General features: G+C 34.0%; 1 protein-coding gene across 7 annotated transcripts in view; it reads left to right on the top strand.

Moving 5' to 3' along the window:
• Positions 1 to 23,597, top strand: part of srgap1a (SLIT-ROBO Rho GTPase activating protein 1a) — a 197,388-nt gene that overhangs the window by 132,292 nt on the left and 41,499 nt on the right. For 4 of the 7 annotated variants that reach the window (XR_015514755.1, XM_087292999.1, XM_087293002.1 and 1 more), the window contains exons 11-17: positions 571 to 598; positions 5,824 to 5,857; positions 8,763 to 8,823; positions 10,667 to 10,744; positions 11,805 to 11,939; positions 19,759 to 19,864; positions 20,372 to 20,596. Coding sequence is in view for 6 of the 7 variants with exons in the window: in XM_087292999.1 (XP_087149125.1) it covers positions 571 to 598; positions 5,824 to 5,857; positions 8,763 to 8,823; positions 10,667 to 10,744; positions 11,805 to 11,939; positions 19,759 to 19,864; positions 20,372 to 20,596 (667 nt within the window). In the remaining variant the exon portion in view is untranslated. Of the gene's footprint in view, positions 1 to 570; positions 599 to 3,503; positions 3,607 to 5,823; positions 5,858 to 8,762; positions 8,824 to 10,666; positions 10,745 to 11,804; positions 11,940 to 19,758; positions 19,865 to 20,371; positions 20,597 to 23,597 lie in introns of all 7 variants that reach the window. The other 3 variants (XM_087292998.1, XM_087293000.1, XM_087293001.1) reach the window with 1 other exon arrangement.

The raw sequence follows: 23,597 nt of genomic DNA, 5'->3' as shown, positions 1-23,597 counted from the left end.
AATGCTAAAGAATCTTCGCAACACATTTGGATCATAATCCAGTTGGCCAGCAGAAACCAACAGGGAGCTTCTCATGTGGGCGATGCGACCTCATATTAACCTGCTGTTAATTAATGCTGATAGTATGGAGGATTATAAACCCCACATCATGTATAAATCTGCTCTTCGTGTTTTGGAGCCCGGAGCGTTTCACTCTTGTGCTGTGAACACAATGCAGACGCTCCTGTCAGGGGCTGCTGAGTGTTCGCTGTGTGGGTGGGATCAACAAAGCTGTTCCCTAAAATCGAGCATGTCTGCTTTTTACAGGTTGTTGGCAATAGTCTGCACTTTGATTATATGTTTTCATAGCTAAACTGGTACCTGTAGGTGAAACTCCTCAGCTGCTGCTCCTGCTGTGGAAACATGTAGATTTTCTCTATTAATTGTAACACTGTCCTGGAGGTGAATGTGTGTGCATGTCCTGCTCCAGACAGATGGACGACTGCATGTGCTTTACTGAGCATAAACCAAAGCCTCCCCAGGGCCTTTAAAGAACTCAAATTCTCTATTACTCTCTCTATTTTTTCATAGGTTACCGGCCTGAATATGCAACTACAAGGTAAAGATTATCTATCTTTCTGATATCTGTCTGTCTGTCATCCTTCCATCATTTCTTTCTTTCTTTCTTTCTTTCTTTCTTTCTTTCTTTCTTTCTTTCCCCGTTTTGTTTTAATCATATATCCATCAATCTGTCCATCCCTCCATCCAATTTTTCTGTGTATCATTCTATGTATTGTTCTATCCATCTGATGTTTTATACTAACTACTGTAGTGTCATTCTATCCATCCGTCCGTCCATCCGTCCGTCCATCCATCCATCCATCCATCCATCCATCCATCCATCCATCCATCCATCCATCTATCCATCCATCCATCCATCCATCCATCCATCCATCGTTTTTTCTATCCATCTATTTGTCCATCTATCTATCTATCTATCTATCTATCTATCTATCTATCTATCTATCTATCTATCTATCTATCTATCTATCTATCTATCTATCTATCTATCTATCTATCTATCTATCCATCCATCCATCCATCCATCCATCCATCCATCCATCCATCCATCCATCCATCCATCCATCCATCCATCCATCCATCCATCCATCCTATATTCTATTATTCGAACTATTGTTTTTTTCCATCTCATGTTTTATACTAACTACTGTAGTATCATTCTATCCATCCGTTCATCCATCCATCCATCCATCCATCCATCCATCCATCCATTCATCCATCCATGTATCCATCCATCCGATGTTTTATTATTCTAACTATTGTTTTTTCCATCTGATGTTTTATCATTATAACTACTGTTCTATCATTCTATTTTTCATTATGTTCATCATTCTGTTGTTTTGTCTGTCATTGTTTTGTCTGCCTTTCGATCACTTATTTCATCAATCTATCTATTGTCCTCTTTTTAAAGGGACAGTTCACACAAAATGAGTATTTGCTCACTAATTACACACCCTCAAGTGGTTACAAACCTTAGAGTTTTGCTCTTCTTTATGTTGAAGACAAAAGAATATATTTTGAAGAAAGCTGAAATCATCGACTTCCATATAGGAAAAACAAATATTATAGAGGTCATTGGTTACAGGTTTCCTGCTTTCTTCACAACGTCTTCTTTTGTGTTCAACAGAAGAAAGAAAGCCAAACAGGTTTGGAAAAGTAAAGGTTGAGTAAATGATGTCAGAATGTACAGTTTTGGGGGAACTGTCTCTTTAATAAAAAAAAGAAGAGTAGACCTGATAGTTAAAGACAAGAAGTACATTCAAAGATCAGATCCAAACAGTCGAGCAGATGCTTGTGACTGCTTTCTGCCATAATTCACCATATGTCCACACAGCAGTCTTCCCCAGGGTTCCTCCCCACAATGCTTTGCACTAATAGTGCTTTTTGGATTCAGTCTCACATAGAAATCCTACAGTTTGAAAGCAAACACACACAAAAATTGGCTGAATAAGAGCTCAAATTAAAATGATTAGTTTAGTGAACTAGGATATTACTTTTTTAATAATGTGTGCATATTGGTGCATTTGTCTAGTTTCAAGTTTTCTCCATTTATATAGCACATTTAAAACAGCTACAATGCTGACCAAATTGCATTAGAACACAATAGTAACAAGAGACAAAAAAAAGAAGGGATGGAAAAAAAACACAGAAAAAAACATGAAAACAAGCTAAATAAAATTCATAGAAGGCCAATAAAAACAAGTGGTTTTTATAAAAGTGACCACTGCACTTTTATAAAATAAAATATACTATACTAGTATAGTACTCTACACTGAAAAAAAAATGAATAGGAATATTTTTTTAAGGTAAGTTGTTGCAAACAATTTATATGGGCTGAATGAAAACAAATAAATTAAGTTGAACATTAATAAATTGAATTTGTTTGTTTGTTTAAATTCAGCCTATAAAATTAGTTTGAAACCACTTACCTTAAATGTAATAAATCCAATGAATGAATTTTTTCAGTGTACTCAAGTAGAACATATATTTGGGTCCAACCCTTTGTTGTCTTCCATTTAAAACAGCAGCTCACCTTTCAGACTCGAAAGAGTTTGTCTTGTATGTCTCTCGCTCTCCCACCACCTGCTGTTCCCAGCAGACCTGCCATTTCCATGGCCTTTGATGTGTTGTGGAAGTGAAGTTTATGAACAGGACACTGGCGTGTGCAGATCACTGATCTAGGCACAATGGGAGCTCACAGCTTACCCCATATAACCTGAAACCACATGTCCAGCACTTAAGTTTTTACATTTTAAGAACGTTGTTCAGTAATCTGAAACTACTCATTTAAACTCAAAATTATTGGCACCCTTGATAATTATGAGCAAAGAAGGCTGTAAATATTTATTTGTAATATAAAATACATACATAAATATAATATATACATTTTTTTCAGAGGTGTTTTACTTATAGGAATTGTGTCACACTATTTTATCACTATTAATAAACCATTAGATATCTTTTTTCTCTTTTTAAACTCCTGATTTAATATTCAATAATACTTATTAAGGTAAAAATTAGGTTTAGGTATTATAGTTTAGTGATGTAGAACAAGATCATGCAGAATATGTACTTTTAAAAGTACTACGAAATCTATTAAAGCCACTAAAATGTCATTAGTGACAACAGTGAGAATTATTACTGAAACTAAAGTGTTACCAAGAATTTTAGGTGTGTTAATAATTTTTAAAACCTTTATTTCATAATCTGATTTCCCCTAAGCCCCCTTTTCAGTTATTTCATTGAAAGGTTAGGTTTTTGTGAACTTGTTTCTAGTGAAGCATAAAAAATGGATAAAGAAAGCAGATTCATTTCACATATTCTTTACCCAGGTTAGTTTTAAGCACGACTGTATATGTGAAATATGAGCTCATTACTACTGCTTGCTAAGGTTTACAGCGCATCAGATCTTCAAGATTAAAAGTGTAAACGTCTCTTTATAGGCCTCCCAGTCTTCCTCCTAAACCGTTTGGCACACAGAGGGCCAGGCCACGCTCTGTATTTAACGTTAAGCTGTTTAATGGCAATTTGGAGTCTTTTGTTAAGGTACTTAGAGCTTTGGGTGCTGTACTACCTGCACAGAACACTGCCGCTTGAAGGCATAATGATCCACGGCTACTTGCTTCTACTTGACTGATCATTATGGCTGGGGAAGGTGTTGAAGCAGAGCAGAAACTTGTGTGTGTGTGTGTGTTTGTGTGTGTGTGTGTGTGTGTGTGTGTGTGTGTGTATGTGTATGTACATAATGACGGAGATACAGCCAGCTTCAGGCATCAACATTCTCACTGTTGCCTCAGGATGCATTGAAAACCTCTTAAACGGATAGTTCACCTAAAAATATCAAATTTCTTTGTCCTATGGAGTTTTGTAGAAAACATCCAAGAATGTTGTAGAATGTTCACGCTGTTTTTTCCATGCAAACAAAGTAAATCATAATGATGTAAACATTTAAAAATATAGATGGTGCCATAAAAGTGGTCTTTATAGATTGTTCCAGAACTTCTGATAATTATTTATTGAAAATGTATCATAAATCTTTTTTTTTTTGCACAACCACAGTTAGTGTAGATGAGTAAACAGTAGAACAACCTTTTTGCTTTTATTTTGTTAGAACAAAAACAACAAATTTATCCAAAAACAAACCTCATTAGTTATAGTTTAAATTAATACTAAAGTTAAAACTAGAATACAACTTAATTATTATATAGTAGGAATGTAACGGATCACAGTATGTATGTATGTATGTATGTATGTATGTATGTATGTATGTATGTATGTATGTATGTATGTATGTGTGTGTGTATATATATATATATATATATATATATATATATATATATATATATATATATATATATGTATGTATGTATGTATGTATGTATGTATGTGTATATATATATATATATATATATATATATGTGTGTGTGTGTGTGTGTGTGTGTGTGTGTGTGTGTGTGTGTGTTTATATTTTTATACTTTATATATCACTTATATTTATATCACTATATATCACTTCACTGTATATCACTATATTGATATAAATATTTTTTGAAAATCACAAAAACACAACTAAGTTACTTAAACTAACAATAAAATGAAAACAGAAATTACTAATACAAACTATTAATACAAACTACACTCAATAAATTGACTTAAACTTGGCAAATGTTGTCAGTATTAGAGGAAAAACTGTTGAATTTAACTTTGATTTTAATTAAATAACTTAAATTTCATCCTCTGAAGTCTTAGAATAAATAGTGTGCACCATGTTGACCACTTTTATGCCACTTGTAAAGGTATTTTTGTCATTTTATAATTGCTTTTGATATAAAACAAAACAGCGACATTTATTAACTTATTTTGTGTTATTGAATCTAAATTAGTTTTAGAACAACATAAAATAAAACAGAAAAAATATTCGATTTTAGCCTTCTGGCTTAATTAGCCTTATTTTAAAACTTTACCCAAAATCTACAATTACCTTATTGTTTACCTTTTCCTCGTGTGGTTTTTAAACCTTTATGGGTTTCTGTCCTCCGTTGATCACAAAAGAAGATATTTTAAAGAATGCTGGTTGCTGTTATCCATCAACATTTGTGGCAGGAAGAAAATTGGCTTATTCTGAAAACGTAGCTCTATATACATTTTTAGAGAGGAGGGTGGGTCAGTTGATCCGTCAGTCAGTCAGTCGACAGCGGCCTCTGGTGGATTTATGTGAGAACAGTAGGCATGAATGGCACTTTCGAGAGAAATTTGAGATCTGAAAAGCATAGAGAGCGGCCTCTGGTGAAATCACAAAAACCCAAAACTGCAAAAAAAAAAAAAAAAAAAAAACATATATCCTGGGATATATATTGTGCTCTCCAGAAATGTATCTAGCTGTACATTTTCAGAATGAGCCTGGGTTAAAAAAATACCATAGAAATCAATGTGTCCCAGCAACCAGCATTCTTTAAAATAGGTATTGAACAAGTGAAAAGTGACTAAATGATACTTTTTCAAAATAATTTTTGGGTGAACTATCCCTAGAAGCCATATTAAAAACTTTAAAGAGAAGTTGGTCAAGATTCACTGCTCTGTCGGCAACACCGCTTATATTTCTTTCTGTGCTGCTGGAGCTAATCGTGCCACTCAGGACTAATAGTGATTTTGCAGGCTGTTGTTGGTGGCTTGTAGTGCTGGGTCTGTCTGAATAATGTGGTGACGGCCTCTTTCTGTCTGTGTTTCTGCTCTTTGGTGTCTCCTGCTGTTCTTCTCTCGTAGTCGTGGACGAAGGAACTCGCACGCAAGACATCAGGTAGAGAAACCGCCGGCTTGTCCTGATTTCCGCATGTCCGTCTGAGCTTCCAGTCTCCTTTGCTTGTTTTTAAAGTGTTATGAACGGAGTCTGAATATCTGAGACCACACTGAGATTTAATTTCATTAGGATATGAGCGAACTAGAAAAAGTTATAGGGAATAGGATATATGGATGTGTGATTGACTGAATTGAATTGAATTTTGTCTATTTAAATTTGAAGTTAGATTCTTGTGCTTATAGTATAAACTGTAAAAATGTTCATTTAAATTATTAAAATTAAGTTGTAAGTATGCAAAATTTGAACTAGTGGTCTCAGATTTTGGATGGCAAAATATATCTGTGTACTTGATGAGAGTTCATCCTTCTTGGCATCAATGACCTTAATGCACACAATTCTTGTTTTATTATTGATGAAAATAATATGTATGTATACACATGCTTATTGTTTGTGTGTCTAAACACACACACACACACACACACACATATATATATATATATATATATATATATATATATGTATGTATGTATGTATGTATATATATATATATATATATATATATATATATATATATATATATATATACACACACACACATATTTATATATATATTCTTTTTCGTATATTTCCCAAATGATGTTTAAGAGAGCAAGGAATTTTTCAGAGTATGTCTGATAATATTTTTCTTCTAGAGAAAGTCTTATTTGTTTTATTTTGGCTAGAGTAAAAGCAGTTTTTAATTTTTTAAAAGTCATTTTAAGGTCAAAATTATTAGCCCCTTTAAGCTATATTTTTTAATTGTCTACAGAACAATCCATCATTATACAATAACTTGCCTAATTACTCTAACCTGCCTAGTTAAACCAATTACCCTAGTATAGAAGTGTCATGTAAAATATTTAGTAAAATATTATTTACTGTAATCATGGCAAGGATAAAATCTTTCTTTTGAACAGAAATTAGGGAAAAAATAAACAGGGGGGCTAATAATTCAGGGGGGCTAATAATTCTGACTTCAACTGTGTATGCTATATATATAGTGCTCATTATAAAAGAGTACAGTATTTAAGATTTTCTGTAGGATTCTTTACAATATTATATTTGTGCAAATATATATTGGATTTGTCAGTTCCAAAGCCAAAACTGGAACCAATAGAACATAAAACTTAAAAGCCACAGTTCATATATGAGTACACACATTAATTTGTTGTGGATAAACATTAATTACAATTTTAATAAGCAGGAAATCTCAAGAGAAACATAAAAATATACAATTCAGTTTGTAAGTTTAGTTTTTTAGTGCAATATTTTATTTGAATTTAATCAAATTATGTTTCTATTCATAAAGATTTTAGGTGACCAAATACAAAAATATACAATAAATAAAAATAGGTGTTTTTGTGGCTGAATTAGTCTTATTTTAAAAGTATACCCAAGGTTTACCCAAAAATTACAATGACCTCACTGTTTACCTTTTCCTCATGTGGTTTTTAAACCTTTATGGGTTTCTTTTTTCTGTTAAAACCAAAAGAAGATATTTTGAAGAAAGCTGTCACCCATCGACTTCTGTAGCAGGAAAAAAATACCATGGAATTCAATCAGTCCCAGCATCCAACATTCTTCAAAATATCTTCTTTTGTGTCCAACAGAAGGAAACTCCAATAGGTATTGAACAAAACTGCAAAAGGTATTGAGGAAAACTCCAATAGGTATTGAACAGGAAAACTCAAGAGAAACATAAAAAAATTATATGTTTTTATCATTTTTTTATGCAATATCTCATTTGAAGTTAAGCATATTATGTTTATATTCCTAAAGATGTTGGATGACCAAGCTTTTGTTTTAATGGATAAAACTGTTTTGTTTAAATCAGCAACAATTATTGGCTATATTCACTGACACATTTATAAAAAGATTCATTTTTAAAAGTGGGTGTACTTATGTATTGCTGTGCTCTAAATACACTGTAAATAACTAAATAAAATAATTGAAAACCTGCTGCAGATTGCTTTTCCAGCATTCACTGCATTTTCAAATATGATTTATGCTTTTGCTGCAGAAGTACAGTATCAATATTTAAACGTGTTCAGGGCAGCACATTTTTGCATTCACCATATTATTGCGCTTATCATAGCTGGCAAATGTAGTGGCTGTAAGGTCTGCTGGTGTTCCTGGCACTGGCACAGACTTGGCACATTCCCTGGGTTAAAAGCAGATAACAGCATTTTTAAAAAGCTTGTAAGATTGAGCGCTGCCAAATATTACAGACCGCTTTGACACACACAGCAGCAGTAAAACATGTGGCCTTTTCTGTTTTTTCCATTCATGTTCAAGAACTGTTTTTACATAGATTTAATTTGTCATTTAGTTTTATTTCGGTTACAGCATAAGGTACAAAAACAAAAAGGGTCTGCGAGGTTCAAGAAGGATTACCTTGTCATCTTTTACATAGGAGTTACAGTTGGAGACTAAATTAATAGCAATGGCAACAGAAATTAGTTATTAGGAATGTGTTTAGAAAAACTGTATGAAACTATTACATTTTATTTCTGTCACATACATCACATATACAGTTGAAGTCAGAATTATTACCCCCCTTTGATTTTTTTTTTCTTTTTTAAATATTTCCCAAATCATGTTGAACAGAGCAAGGAATTTTTACAGTATGTCTGATAATATTTTTTCTTTTGTTTTATTTTATTAGTTTTATTTCAGCTAGAATAAAAGCAGTTTTCGTTTTTTAAAAGACATTTCAGGTCAAAATTTTTAGCCCCTATATATATATTTGGAAAAGTAATTATAATTTCACAGCAGGGCTAATAGTTTTGTTTTCAACTGTATGTGGTGTGTGGTGTGAGCTGGACTTGTTATTTCTGATTTAATGCCATGTTTGTCTTGCTTTAAGGACTCTGGTCAAGCAATACCTCGAGTTGTTGAGAGCTGTATTCGATTCATCAACCTGTATGGTAAGTTATATTCCAGTTTGCTTGAAACTCAAACCAAAAAAATCCATAATTCTTTAGAACACTGTACACAATGCATGGTTCAGCACAATTCCTTCATGTTGTGCCAACACAAAAAGATCAAATGTTGTACAAATTTAAGTGGGCTGAACATAAAATTAGTCCTGCCTCCACCCCCCTTTTTACCACCTTTTTACCACTTTTTAAAAAAGGTAGGATTTTGTTCCTATTTAAAATTTGAGTCTTCTATAATTTCATTCTGTAATAAAACCTTCATACATTTACAAATTTTCGTAGTGAATATTACTAGTAAATACAGTATACTCCCATTCTGGCAAACTAGTAGAAAGCTCTGCTAACCACTTCACTGGAGAGCAAACAGTTAAACAGACCATCTGCAACGCGAGGATAAAGAACGAGCCTCCTTCATTTGACCTCTTTACTTTCTCTTTTTTTTTTTTACTTTTTACTCCTTTACTTTCGTGGAAAGGGTGTTGTGCACAATTCACGAGGACATCCATTAGCCTACCCATTTAATTTTGTTTGTTAAGGCAAAGATTTGTTTCAGAACTATTTTTAAATTCAGTTTTATTTAGCTAATTTCTAGCAAATGAATGAATAAAAACTAATAACGTAGTGTGGCAAAAAACTGAGTTGTATCCAAACACACGTCCTATTCTTCTGCTCTATATGGTGACACAAACGTCTCCAAAACCCATCAGGTGGACAAATCTAAACTTGTTTTTCTTAAAACAAATATAAATATGCATATAATAAATACTACAACTGCTAATAATAACATTATATTTTATGAGAATTTATCAACTGAAAACAGCCCCCTGAGATGAGGCTTGGAAGCAGTGGTTTTTATATCTATATAGAAATTAATAATTTCTGTAACATTATAAACCTTTATTTGTTTTCATATGTAAATAAGTTTTCGTATTGCTGTACATTATGTGTGTATTAAGCAATGTGTATGCGTTTGGACCTGCATAGGCGCACAACTAACGCACTCTGCGTTGAACTTTAGACCAGTTTTTAGTTGGTCAATATCGCAGTCTATTTTAATTCCTTAAAATAGCAACGCGCCAACAATGCACCTTAACACACCTGATTTATAAACCGGCACACTCATGAGTCCACAAAATGGCGGAAATTTATTTGCTATTTAAAAAATGTGGTGCAAAATGGTAAAATTACAGTTGCGCTGGTCTGAAAATAGCAACAAATCATGCCAAACATGCCTTGCGCATAATTGCACCGGGTGTATGATAAGAGTTTTTTTAATTCTGTTGAAAGCTGAAATCTAGCTCTCTTCAAAATATCTTTGTTTGTGTTCAACATAAGGAAGAAAGACAAACAGGTTTGGAAAAAGTGAAGGGTGAATAAATGATAATAGAATGTTCAGTTTTAGGTGAACTATGCTTTTTAGTACCAAATATTTAGCTTCAGTCCAAAGAGGTTTTTATCAAAACTGTGGGAACACTGTCTTGGATCTGTGTCTATTGTAAGTGCTGAAAGTTGTCTGTGTGTGGCCGTTGTCCTGGAACTATAGAGAAGTTTTTAATTAATCTTTTCTGACCCTCAGCCAAGCTTTCCATTAAAAGCTAATCCGGACTGACAGATATTTTTGTATAAGTCGACTGCGGTCTCTCTCCTTCATTCATTATCTTTAATTAGAAAAAGGGCACTTTTCTAAAGCGCAGGGCTTAGCTTAGCAGAGTTTGGGATTTGAATGTGGTTACTGTGGACCGGCCTTTATTTCCAGCAAATTTAAATGGACACTGGAAAACGTCTTATTTAAACACTTACCTCATTTCTCTCTCTTTCTGTGTTTCTTTAGGCCTCCAACATCAAGGAATATTCAGAGTGCCTGGATCTCAAGTTGAAGTCAATGATATCAAGAATTCATTTGAGAGAGGTGTGTGTGTTTGTGTGTGTGTGTGTGTGTGCATGTGGCAACAGAGTTCAGATTTCTGAAATAGCTCTGAAAGTGCTGTCGCTGCTGAATAATAATGAATCTCTAATGTTTTCAATGAGTCATATTAACCTTGAACATAAAGGCACATGGTTCAGAACACTTCCTTTCTTCACTAAGTCTTTGGCAAAACAAACAACTTTCTATCTATCTATCTATCTATCTATCTATCTATCTATCTATCTATCTATCTATCTATCTATCTATCTATCTATCTATCTATCTATCTATCTGTCTGTCTGTCTGTCTGTCTGTCTGTCTGTCTGTCTGTCTGTCTGTCTGTCTGTCTGTCTGTCTGTCTGTCTGTCTGTCTGTCTGTCTGTCTGTCTGTCTGTCTGTCTGTCTGTCTGTCTGTCTGTCTGTCTGTCCATCTGTCAATTTGTCTGCCTGTCTATCCATCTGTCTTCCTGTCTATCTGTTTGTCTGTCTATGAGTATCTATTTTTTGCCTGTCTGCCTAGTTGCCTGTCTGTCTGTCTGCTTGTCTGCCTATCTGTTTATTTGTCTGTCTATCTGTCTGCCTGTCTATCTGTCTCTCTGTCTGTTTGTCTGTCTATAAGTCTATCTTTTTACCTGTCTGCCTATTTGCCTCTCTGTCTGTCTGTCCATTTGTATATCTGTCCACCCATGTGTCTGTCTGTCTGTCTATTTGCCTGTCTGTCTTATCTATCTATCTATCTATCTATCTATCTATCTATCTATCTATCTATCTATCTATCTATCTATCTATCTATCTATCTATCTATCTATCTACCTGTCTGTCTGTCTGTCTGTCTGTCTGTCTATTCTTTCTTTCTTTCTTTCTTTCTTTCTTTCTTTCTTTCTTTCTTTCTTTCTTTCTTTCTTTCTTTCTTTCTTTCTTTCTTTCTTATCTCTATTGATTATTATTTAGATATCTGTTTGTCTAATGTTTACATAGATGCTGTGTATATGAATAAAATAAATAGCAATAGAGTCAATTTAAACCTAAACCATAGACATGACACATATGGTATGTCTCATAGGGAACGATCCACTGACAGACGAAGAGAATAACCACGATATAAACTCTGTCGCTGGCGTTTTGAAACTCTACTTTCGGGGCTTGGAGAACCCTCTGTTTCCAAAGGAAAGATTCAATGATCTCATCTCCTGTATCAGTAAGTCATTTTTCTCTTTTTTTTTCTCTGTCTCTCAGCTGTAAATTTGTCATTGATTCTCAGTGTGAATTAACAGAGCTTTGAACTGTTATCGTGAGCCCTCAGATAAAGAGATCTCAGTCATTTGCCCCCAACTGCGGCACAGTGGCTGTCTTCACTGTATGACCAGCTATGCAGTGCCTCAGGCTAATGCTAACAGTGTTAGGCACACTCTATTACAGCGCAGTGTGTGTCCCACCACCGGATGACACATTAGAGCTTCAGTTGGACCTTCAGCTGGCATGAATGCAACTTTGTGTGAGATTGAAAGTGTTCAGAAAGCGAGCTTTATCATGATCGTTGATGACGCTACACTGCACTGAATGCCTGCGGTATGACACTGTGATGCTTGGTGCTTTCTTTTGGGTTAATGGGAGGTTTGTGATATGTGAAGTTTGGATGAAGTATGTGAGCTATGCCACTTTGGATGTGAAGTTTCCAAAATAAATTTCAATTAAAATATATAAATATTTATTTAAAAAAAAAAAAAAAAAAAAATATATATATATATATATATATATATATATATATATATATATATATATATATATATATATATATATTAGGGATGTGCGGAGCAGCAGGTATTTGTATTTGTATTTGTATACGAGTAATATTCAAAATGGCGCAAAAATATATATTTTTTCTATTACACTTCTAATTTACGTTATAGTGAAAGTATTGTTTAATTATACCCATTATATAAATTATAGACATGCAATATTGGCTGTTGTTTTTGAACATGTGATAAGAAATGTCATTGAAAAGAAAATAACATAGAAGCCATTATCTCATCCATGGTTAAACCAACAACTAATAAAATACCATTGTGAATATTATGAACCCCACCACCACCGTTCTTGTTGAAGGACACTGAATAGACAGAATAAAAACAAATAATACTTCAAAAAACTGTTCTTCTTCTGAAAGAACTTCTTTCCAATGCACAGAATTCCAAAAACTAAAATTAGCTAAATAAATCTAAATACAACCCTGCCCGGGACATCTGGCAGAACAAAAGTATTCTATATAATACTAAAAGATACAGCCCTGCTTTTATCATCTGCCAGCCACAAAAAAAGACACAAAGTTTGTTTGTTTGTTTGTTTTTTTATGTTTGAAACTGACTTGCTGGGGCAGAATGTGGCTGTGTTGATGCTTTTAGGATGCTTTTAGTGCATGTAATAATACATTACATAGAAGGTTGCGCGGTGCTCTGTTCAGTGAGAAGCGCTCTCTATGGCAAGCCTTTTTAGCATTTAAATCTTTCTTCTGACTCCATAAATATATTAGAGATATCTCTAATTATATTTTGACTAGTCATAATTATAATTCCACTACTCAGAATGACAATTAGACATATCTGCAATTACAATTGTTCTAGTACGAAATCAGATGAATTTTGACTAGTAACAATTGTGATTGATATCTCTTTTGAGTTTTTACTAGTCATAATACATTTAGAGATATCTTTAATTCATCATATTTAGAGATATTTACAAATATATTTGAAGATATCTCTAATTAATTTACTAAAAGTCTAATTACAGTTGTAGATATCTTGAATTGGATTTTTGACTAGTCAAAATTCATTTGGAGATATATCTAATTACAATTGTGACTAGTCAAAACTTATTTAGAGATATCTGCAAATATTTTTCAATGGAAGTCAATGGAGGAATATGACTGGTCAGCCATAATATATTTGCAGATATTTCCAATCTGACTAGTCGAATTATAATTATGACAAGTCAAAATATAATTAGAGATATCTCTAAATATATTTATGGATAGTCTGAACAAGGTTTAAATGCTAAAACGGCTTGCCATACGCTCTCACCCAGTAGCACAGTGGAGAGTTCTCTGGTTATATCCTTTCAGTCGTTTGTTATGCAGTGACATGCAGTCAAATATTTCGCCAAACAGTCCTTAGGGATGCGGTGACACGCAGTCAGATATTTCACCGGACAGATCCGCCACTTTTGGCGCGCATAAACAATCATAAAGCTCTCGTGCTGCAGGAATGAGGAGGTCTGCTGAAGGCGCGCAGCTGACGTGCAGTGAGCAGTTTGCGTCTTTAATAAACTACGGCAGTTTGCGATCACTGAACAGTAAGAATGATTAATAAATCCATATGAAACAACCCCTTAAAAGTCACGTCTCGCTTTCAGTTTCGGGCTTTGGCGCGTTTTGCCTCTGTCTCTCTCTCTCTCTCTCTCTCTCTCTCACTCACTCACGCGGGCATGCACTGTGGTCTCATGAGGATACTCTGCTTTTTGATATAGTGTTTTTCTTGCTCCCGAATACAAATAATTTTTCAAGTATTTGTTCGAATCAAGTATTCGTAAAAACACGCTATTCGTGCCTTTCTGAATACCGTATTCGGGTTCGGCTCCACCCTTAATATATACACACACACACACACACACACACACACACACACACACACACACACATATATATATATATATATATATATATATATATATATATATATATATATATATATATATATATATATATATATATATATATATATATATATATATATACATACAAACATACATACATGCATACATACATGCATACATATATATATATATATATATATATATATATATATATATATATATATATATATATATATATATATAAACAAATATAAACATTTTACAGTTGAAGTCAGTAGCCCCCCTGAATTATTATTATTTTTTCCCCAATTTCTGTTTAACGGAGAGAAGATTTTTTTTCCAACACATTTATAAACATAATAGTTTTAATAACTGATTTATTTTATCTTTGCCATGATGACAATAAATAATATATGACAACATCTTAGATATAAGATACTTCTATTCAGCTTAGAATGACATGTAAAGGCTTAACTAGGTTAATTAGGTTATCTAGGCAGGTTAGGGAAATAAGGCAAGTTATTGTATAATGATGGTTTGTTCTGTAGACTAACAAAAAAAAATAGCTTAAAGGGGCTAATGATAATTTTGTCCCTAAAATGGTTCATAAAAAATAAAAAACTGCTTTTATTCCAGCTGAAATAAAACAAATAAGTTATGGCTGTATATCGGCACTAGTTGGGGCACAACGCACGCCTCCCACCAGTGCCGATATATAGCCATATCGCACTGCTACAAGTAAAAAGCAAGTGATTTGATGTATACTGTATATAATACATTTCTGTCCAGAAAGGTCATGTTTTAATCTTCAAATGGTCTTACACAGTCACGTGTTGTGATTTCGCAGGTCACAATTCACAAAGCTTGAACTTTGCACTGCAGTGAACTGCTTAACTTGTCGCACAAGCTTGCTTTTCCGGTCTGACGCATTCATGTGTGTATGTAAGGAAATTTATGAGGAGAAAAGTGTCACAGTGGCTTAACTGCTCTTATCGTCAATGTATTTTAAATGTTTTTTGTTTGCAGCTTTATTTTTTTGTGGAAAGTTTTTTCCTAAATTTTTTTTTAGGAATGTTTGAAGAATATATAACAGGTCCTGGAGGGCTGGTGTCCTGAAAAGTTGAGAGGGGTCTGGATGCAAACCTGGTGCAGTGTAATCAGTGTAAAAGCTGCTTCCAATGCTTTTTAATGCGCTCACTTAACCCCACCCCTAACCCTACTGCTCACAGTGACATCACTCACTCCATTGAGTGCATTGTGTCTGACATTGCATCGTTGAGTGATGCAATCTCAGCTTGCATCATTAAGACTGCATCCAGATACTGTTGGAAAAGTTTAGTTCCAATCCCAATCAGACACACCTGAGCAAGCTGATCAAGCTCTTACTAGGCTTTCTACAAACATCCTTGCAGGTGTGTTGAGGCAAGTTGGAGCTGAAATCTGCAGGACTTTGGCTTTCCAGAACCGAGATTGGACACCCCTGTAACATTATATTATTTTAATTTATATTTTATTTATTGCATATTTCCTGAATTAAATAATTAGTTTCTATTAAAACACACAGACACACATTCATTCATTCATTCATGCTTTTTCTTTTCAACGTTGGTCAAAATCAGAAATATTTCTCGGGAAATCAGCACATATTATGTTTTTTTTAGAAGAACATCTGACACTGAAGACTGAAATACTAATACTGACAATTCAGCTTTACCATCACAGCAATAAATTGTATTTTAAACTTGTAAAAATGTTGATACTGTTTTACAATATAAGTGTTTTTTTGTATTGATCAGCTCAAAAATGCAGATATTGTGTGCATAAGATATCAAAAGATTGTTTTTATTTTTTGTGAGATGGCACAAGACAAATATACTGTATTATATGTTTAATATATAAGTTATGTTTTTGTCCTTTGCTTATAAAAATGTTAGTTTTAATCACTGCCAAAATACAAAAAAGGCATTTACTGTATGAATTTATGTCAGTAATAATAAGCAGATGTAGCCAAATAATTAATAGTCTTTATTTAAAATTAGCCAAATAATTAATATTTATGTGCTTTTATTATGCTTAAGCATTAACCAGGATGTATTTATTATTCATGCTTAAAAAACATTTAGAAATTTGCAGTGAATTTCTACTTGTAGCATAAAAATATAGCTTGTAACTTTACATGACACTGTATGTAAATATTTGCTCCTCATGTCATAGACTGCAGAGTTTGCTAGATTAAAGGACTGTGAGTTTGTGTGTGTGTGTGTTGGGTGGGTTTTGTTTGTACGTGCGCAGGAATGTCAAGCCGTGTGTTCAGACAAACCCTGTGACACTCCGCAATGTGTGACTAATGGGGATTCCCTGCTGTTTACATTTACCCAGCATTCCACACACGGCCTCTCCTGTTCTCTATCCCCAGCAGATCTATATATAGAGTGTCAGAGCGGCTCGTTCACTGCACTGTAGGAGATCAGTTCATGTCGTGTAGATAAAAACTTGCGCCTTGTCCAAAGTCAAGCTTGACAGTGTCTTCAAATTGCATCTTGTGTTCAGAATCCGTGTTGAAAACTTGCAGTTTTGCGCTCAAGTAAGATAAATTACATGAGTAGCATCTTCCCAAATGCCCCTCTCTTTTTTTTTTTTGTAACGTAATGTGGCTATTTTAAGCTGCGAGTAGAGGATGGATTGGGGTATAATATGGATGAGAGCAGATCACATCAGTTTTTAATTCTTTTCAACAGAGACTGCCTGTGCTTTTCTAAGCCAGCGCATGGGATCTGATGAGGTCAAGATGTAGTTGTTAATCTGAAGCTATGTTTGGAATCAGCATAAGGCATTCTGGGCTGTGCTCACTTAGTATTTTTAACAGTAATATGTATCGCAGCATGCAGGCATTTCAGATAGTTGAATGCTAAAGTTATTGGATACAAGATTTATGTGTAAAAATAAGCGATTTAAAAAGCTTATTTTGCATTTTAAACCCATTTTGTGTTAGCAGGCAGAAAAAAAGGACTAAAATTTAAGTCTTAACAAGTGGAAATTTATCTTTGGCTTCACTACACAACCACATCAGCATTCACATTACACATATCACAGAAAACAGGCAACACAAATACATTCACCATCATTACATAAATCACATTTAAACTAAGTTAAACCCTAAAACCCAGTATGTAAAGTTCTAATGGCAGTTTGCATTAAAGGACATCGACCGGCAGTTCTCACATGATCGCCCACTGAAGCTAAGCAGGGCCGCGCTTGGTCAGTACCTGGATGATAGACCACATGGGAAAGCTAGGTTGCTGCCAGAAGTGGTGTTAATGAGACCAGCAGGGGGCACCCGTCCTGTGGTCTGTTTGGGTCCTAATGCCCCAGTATAGTGAAGGAAACTCTATACTGCACAGCGAGCGCTGTCTTTTGGATAAGATGTTAAACCAAGGTCCCGACTCTTTGTGGTCGTTAAAAATCCCAAGATGTCCTTCGAAAAAGAGTAGGGGTTTAACCCCGGCATCTTGGCCAATTTTGCCCACTGGCCTCTGCCTATCATGGCCTTCTAACCATCACCATACCATAATTGGCTTCATCACTCTGTCTCCTCTTCACCAATCAGCTGGTGTGCGATTTGGTGCAGTTTGGCTGCTGCCACGTCATTCACTGCTGGTAGATGAGGAGATTCCCACCAAAAATGTGTAAAGCCCTTTGAGTGTCCAGAAAAGTGCTATATAAATGTAAGGAATTAGTATTATTATTATTATTCTTTACTTGATTTTGAAGTTAATAGTGAGTATTCTTTACTTAATAGCCACTAAGTTAATAATGAGAATTGGTGCCTATGCTAAAGTGTTACTAAAAGTTTTGAGGCATGAGTCAAAATATTACAAACTTTAATTTGAGGGGAATATATATTTGAAAATATTCGTATTTGAAATTAGTTGCAAAAGATTATGGCCTACTTTAAAACTGTATACTGTATAACTGGATTAATGAAGAACAGAACTAGAATGCCATGATGATAATCATTTGAATATGCTAAATATAAATGGGAAATAAATAAAATCAGTTCTTATAAACCTATCAAATTTACATTGTCATAATATTTCTCACTCATTGTAATCTTTGACCCATTTCCAAATAGTGTACTTAGACCATTTTGTATTTGTATAAGTATACTTTGTCCATCTGCTTATATGACATTTTTTTAAAGCAGACACCGAAATGAAGGGACATCCTCTGATTTCCAGCTCCTGAGAATTATTTGTCTGCTCATTCGATTATTATTGCGCTCATACACACGTCAGACATGTCTGATGGGCATTAAAATGTTGTTCAGGTGGGCTTCGTACACACTGTGCATGATCATTTTGAGTGTGGTTGTCAGTATACCTGCATTTTTCTGGAGTTCATTTAGTTGTCGAAAACTGTTGTCACTCTAGTACATGACTGAACTGTGTGTGAACAGAGGAGGATTACACACTTAAAGGTGAACTGACAACCAGATTAGGCTGCAGTGTGTACGTGTCTTGAGTAAACAGCCAGTCTGAGTGTGCACTACTAGGGAGACCACAAAGATGTGTACTGGAGTCCTGGAAGGGGACAGGGAACAAGTTATACAGTAAAGAAGACTCAGGGGAGAAAACCCAAGGAAATGTTTCCACATTCACATGGAGAGCTGCAGGACTACTAGATATCTGGGATGCCAGTCTTCTGGATTAATCTTTAAGCTTTAAGCTTTAGAAAGAGGAGTTGAATAGTTTTGAGACTTTATCTCTCCTAATGCACAGTTAATCAGCTTCATTAGGCCCAGTGTGAGGGAAAACACACCCACAAGTTTAGTTTAAATGAGCACAAGTTTATTGCCTTTTTAATTTAAGCTTCTTTAATCCAGTTTGATTTTGTGCAAGGGCATTTTGTTTCCTTTTGCGAAATTATTTTAATTTGTTTTTAAATTCTCAAGACTAGTTTTAGTTTTAGATATCAGTAAGTATTACTAGTGAACTTTTTGCTATTGAATTTATTCGTTTTGTCTCTACCTTTTCTTGTGCGTGTTTGTCATCATGTTTGGTGTTTTAGTCCTGCAGATTTTAGCTCCACCTCGCCTCAACACACTTGCACGGATGTTAGAAAGCCGAGTAAGAGCATAGTTATTTAGCCCAGGCGTGTCTGATTGGTGTTGGAACTAAACTTTGAAGGACACCGGCCCTCCAGGACCGAGTTTGGGCACTCCTGTTTTGAATAGTCTGTGCTGTGGGTGACAATGGCAGAACTAGCATGTGTCTAGAACTCAGGAATTTGTACATTAATATGTGAAAATATATAGATAATCATGCTGCTGTTAGATATTTATATGATTTCTTATTCTCTTTCTCTCTCAGGAATAGAAAATCTGTATGAAAGAGCGTTGTATATTCGAAAGATCCTTCTGACTGCACCCAGATCAGTGCTTGTGGTCATGCGATATCTGTTCGCCTTCCTCAACCAGTAAGTTTATCTGTCTTACAAATATATTTATTTCAAATATTTAAGGTCTGAAAAACATGTAATGTATGCTTTAATTATAATATTGTTATTTGTCTTTTTGAATACACATTTAGAGTAGTTTTTAAGATAAACATGTGACATTTTTTACTCAAAACACACACCTTTTAATGGCAAACCAGGTAAAATTTAATTTAATTTAATTTAATTTAATTTAATTTAATTTAATTTAATTTAATTTAATTTAATTTAATTTAATTTAATTTAATTTAATTTAATTTAATGCAAACTGATATTAACTTTGAAGCAGCCTTTTATTTTTTCAGAGCCGTACTTACAATATTTCATTAAAAACATTTACATTTTAAGGTTATTATATTAGCACACCACCACATTTTACATTACCAACCACAAATTTATACAACCACCATGTTTTCGAGCATTTTTCTATCTCTCTATTTTTTTTTATTGGTAACAAATATACTAATATGCTAATTGTGTTTTTTGCAGCTTGTCCCAGTACAGTGATGAAAACATGATGGACCCCTATAATCTGGCCATCTGCTTTGGGCCGACCCTGATGCCCACTCCCGAAACCCAGGACCAGGTGTCCTGCCAGGCCCACGTCAATGAGGTCATCAAGACCATCATCATCCACCACGAAACCATCTTTCCTGACTCCAAGGAGCTAGACGGCCCCCTGTATGAGAAGTGTATGGCAGGTGGAGATTATTGGTGAGTAAAAGGAGAGGGTTTTAATAATTGATTGATAACTGTCTGGACGTCTGTGTCTGGGAGATGTTCAGGAGCTGATGAGGACTGAGGCTGTGTTTGAGCTTTTTTAAACTCTGTATTTTTGGAGATGGATTAGTGGTGGTGTATGGACTTTCCATGGCGTGACTCAAATAAAATGGTTTGATTAAATTGAAATAAATGAATATTAGTCAGTGCTATAGTGAGGCAGTGTTTGTGTGTGTCCACTTTGTTTTGAAGATTATTTTGATTTTAAAATGTTGAGAACCTTGTTATTAGTTTTATTTTAGTATAGTCAAAGTTTTTATTGATTACAGGGTATCTGTGGGGTCTTAAAAATTAGGTCTTAAATTAGGTCTTAAATCATTTTTAACAGGTCTTAAATTTCCATTGTTTATGTAAGGCTACCCAATCACCAGCAATATATCTCAATACTTTTTTTTGCAAAACTATATTCATAATTAGGCCCACACGGAATCTGCATGTGCAGAAATCTGCAGATTTTCAGCCCATTTGTTAGTCTAATCAATTCAATTCAATTCATCTTTATTTCTCTAGCACTTTTACAATGTAGATTATAGTGAATTGAAATATTGGTTTAATATTCACTGCTAAGAGTCCAACCACTGTTCATTTATGTAGTTGTCTGTAAATGTGTGTAAATTTATATCTATCCAGTTTTTAACTTAATTTCAGTAATATTATTGACTAATATGAAAATGTTCATATGATTTATATGCAATACCATTTGTAAAGTAATCATTTCTTATTAGAAATTAATAACTTAAAGTTTTTTAGTAGATATATGGTGGATACATGTGAAACTAGCATTGTTTACTAAATAAATGGATCTATTAGGATTTGCATTGTAAACATTCAATAAAAAGAATAATTTATTATATTTTATTTCACATATTAAGTTTTTAGTACATAATTTTCAAAAGTTTTTTTGAAAAGAAATGTGTGTACAACTAGGCTCTGCTTGTTTTGACACATTATTTAAAATGTGTGGCTAAGAAATAACTAAATAGAGTTCATTTTTTGATGGGGCAAGTACTTTTTTTTGCTGGACCTTTAAATTAAAAAAAATTTAGCCCTGTATATGTCTGAAATTTCATTCTTTATTGTATTAAAAAGGTCTTAAAGTCTTAAATTTGACTTGGTAAAACCTGCAGAAACCCTGAAGATTTATTTTCACTTTTTATGTGTTTTTGTGGGTCATATTTATTACTCCTTTAATATGTCTAAGTTTTGTTTATTTACCTAATAATCTATTTTAATTTAGGGGAATTTTTAGCTTTTATAAACATTTATTTGTTTACTTGCTGAAATGTAAAAATATATATATATATTTAATTACTTACATTTCTAAGTTTTAAAAAGCTTGTTTTTGTTCAACTTTTTTTAATTTTAATTTAGTTATTTACTGTACTGTTTTATGATTTAAATTAAGTGTTAGTTAACTGTGTAATGGCATGAAATATATATATATATAAAAAAAAAAAAATATATATATATATATATATATATATATATATATATATATATATATATATATATATATATATATTATTATTAAGTGTTAGTAGGTGCTATATGCTTTTGAAAATTTTATTAGTCTTTGTTTAATAAACAAATTTAGTTGAACTTTTATTATAATTTGAAATTATAATCATTTATTTCCCAGTGATGGGTTGCAGCTGGAAGGGCATCCGTTGTGTGTAAAACATATGCTGGATAAGTTTGCAGATCATTCCGCTCTGGCGACCCCAGATTAATAAAGGGACTAGGCCGAAAAGAAAATGAATGTGTTGAATTATAGTATTTCTCATTTTTCCTCTATGAGATCATACTGTACCAGGCCTTGAGTGTGTCTGGCTGCGTCTGAGCCATGTTTGTATCCAGAATGGGTAATAATATGAAAAGATTAGGTACAGATTGTGAACTCCTTTACATTTTTAAAGGCTGAAAGGTTTGGAGGTTCTCAACTAGGTGAGGCAGACTGAAATCATCTTGATAATTGCCACCATTAAAGTAAAGAAAGATCCCCAGCCAAACCAGAGCTCATTTCTCAATGAAACATGCATGGAGGAAAAAAGGAAAGAGACGTTTTCCACCAGCTCCACAGCTGTGTGTAGTTGTTGGCTAGTGATTTTGTTGTCTCAAAAAGAGCAGGCAAACTCCCACAAGCCTTCATCGCCCAAACTGAAGCAAGACACCTGCCGTTGCGAGCGTTTCAGATATTTTACATCCAGCCTCCTAAAAGTGGCGTCTTAGATTTTCCCCTTTGCGAACATGGTGGTGCACTGTTTGAAAGGGGCTTTACCGTGAGTCAGAGGGAATCTGAGGATGTGAAGGGCATTACTGCCATTCTCAGTAACCACACTGTGCCCCTGACAGACTCCCAATCAGCCAGTCTAACTCCTCCTGAATACTAATGACAGCCTCTGTACTTATGCTGAGTTTCACTCTGGCCCGTACTTAACTCTGTGTTTCCCTGTGCACTTACAGTATTTAAAGTAACACTACACATTTTTTTGGGAAATAGGCTAATTTTACAAGCAACTGTACTGTACCTCAGATAAGTTAAACAGTTGAGTTTTACCTTTATTTTAATCCATAAAGCTGATTTCCAGGTCTGTCAGGAGCATTTTGATTTAGTTTAAAGCAAGGGTGCCCAAACTCGGTCCTGGAGGGCTGCTGTCCTGCAGAGTTTATCTCCAATCCCAATTTAACACACCTGAACTAGCTGATTAAAGTCTTTCTAGGTATACTAGAAACCTCCAGGGGAAAGTCTAGAAGTTTGACCGGAAGTTCGATATGCACATTAATAAAGCAGCATTTTTTTGTTGACACTGTATAACAATAAACAATATTTTAACAGTACTGTGACAGTTGGGTTTTGGGTTGGGGTGGGGGTAGGCGTTAAAAATACAATTTATTGGGTAATTTAATTGATAACATAAATAATACTTGGTACAAC

Source organism: Danio rerio, chromosome 18, assembly GCF_052040795.2.
Source record: "Danio rerio strain M-AB ecotype USA chromosome 18, GRCz13ab, whole genome shotgun sequence".
Classification (NCBI taxonomy): domain Eukaryota; kingdom Metazoa; phylum Chordata; class Actinopteri; order Cypriniformes; family Danionidae; genus Danio; species Danio rerio.
This window is presented reverse-complemented; position numbering and strand designations above follow the sequence as displayed.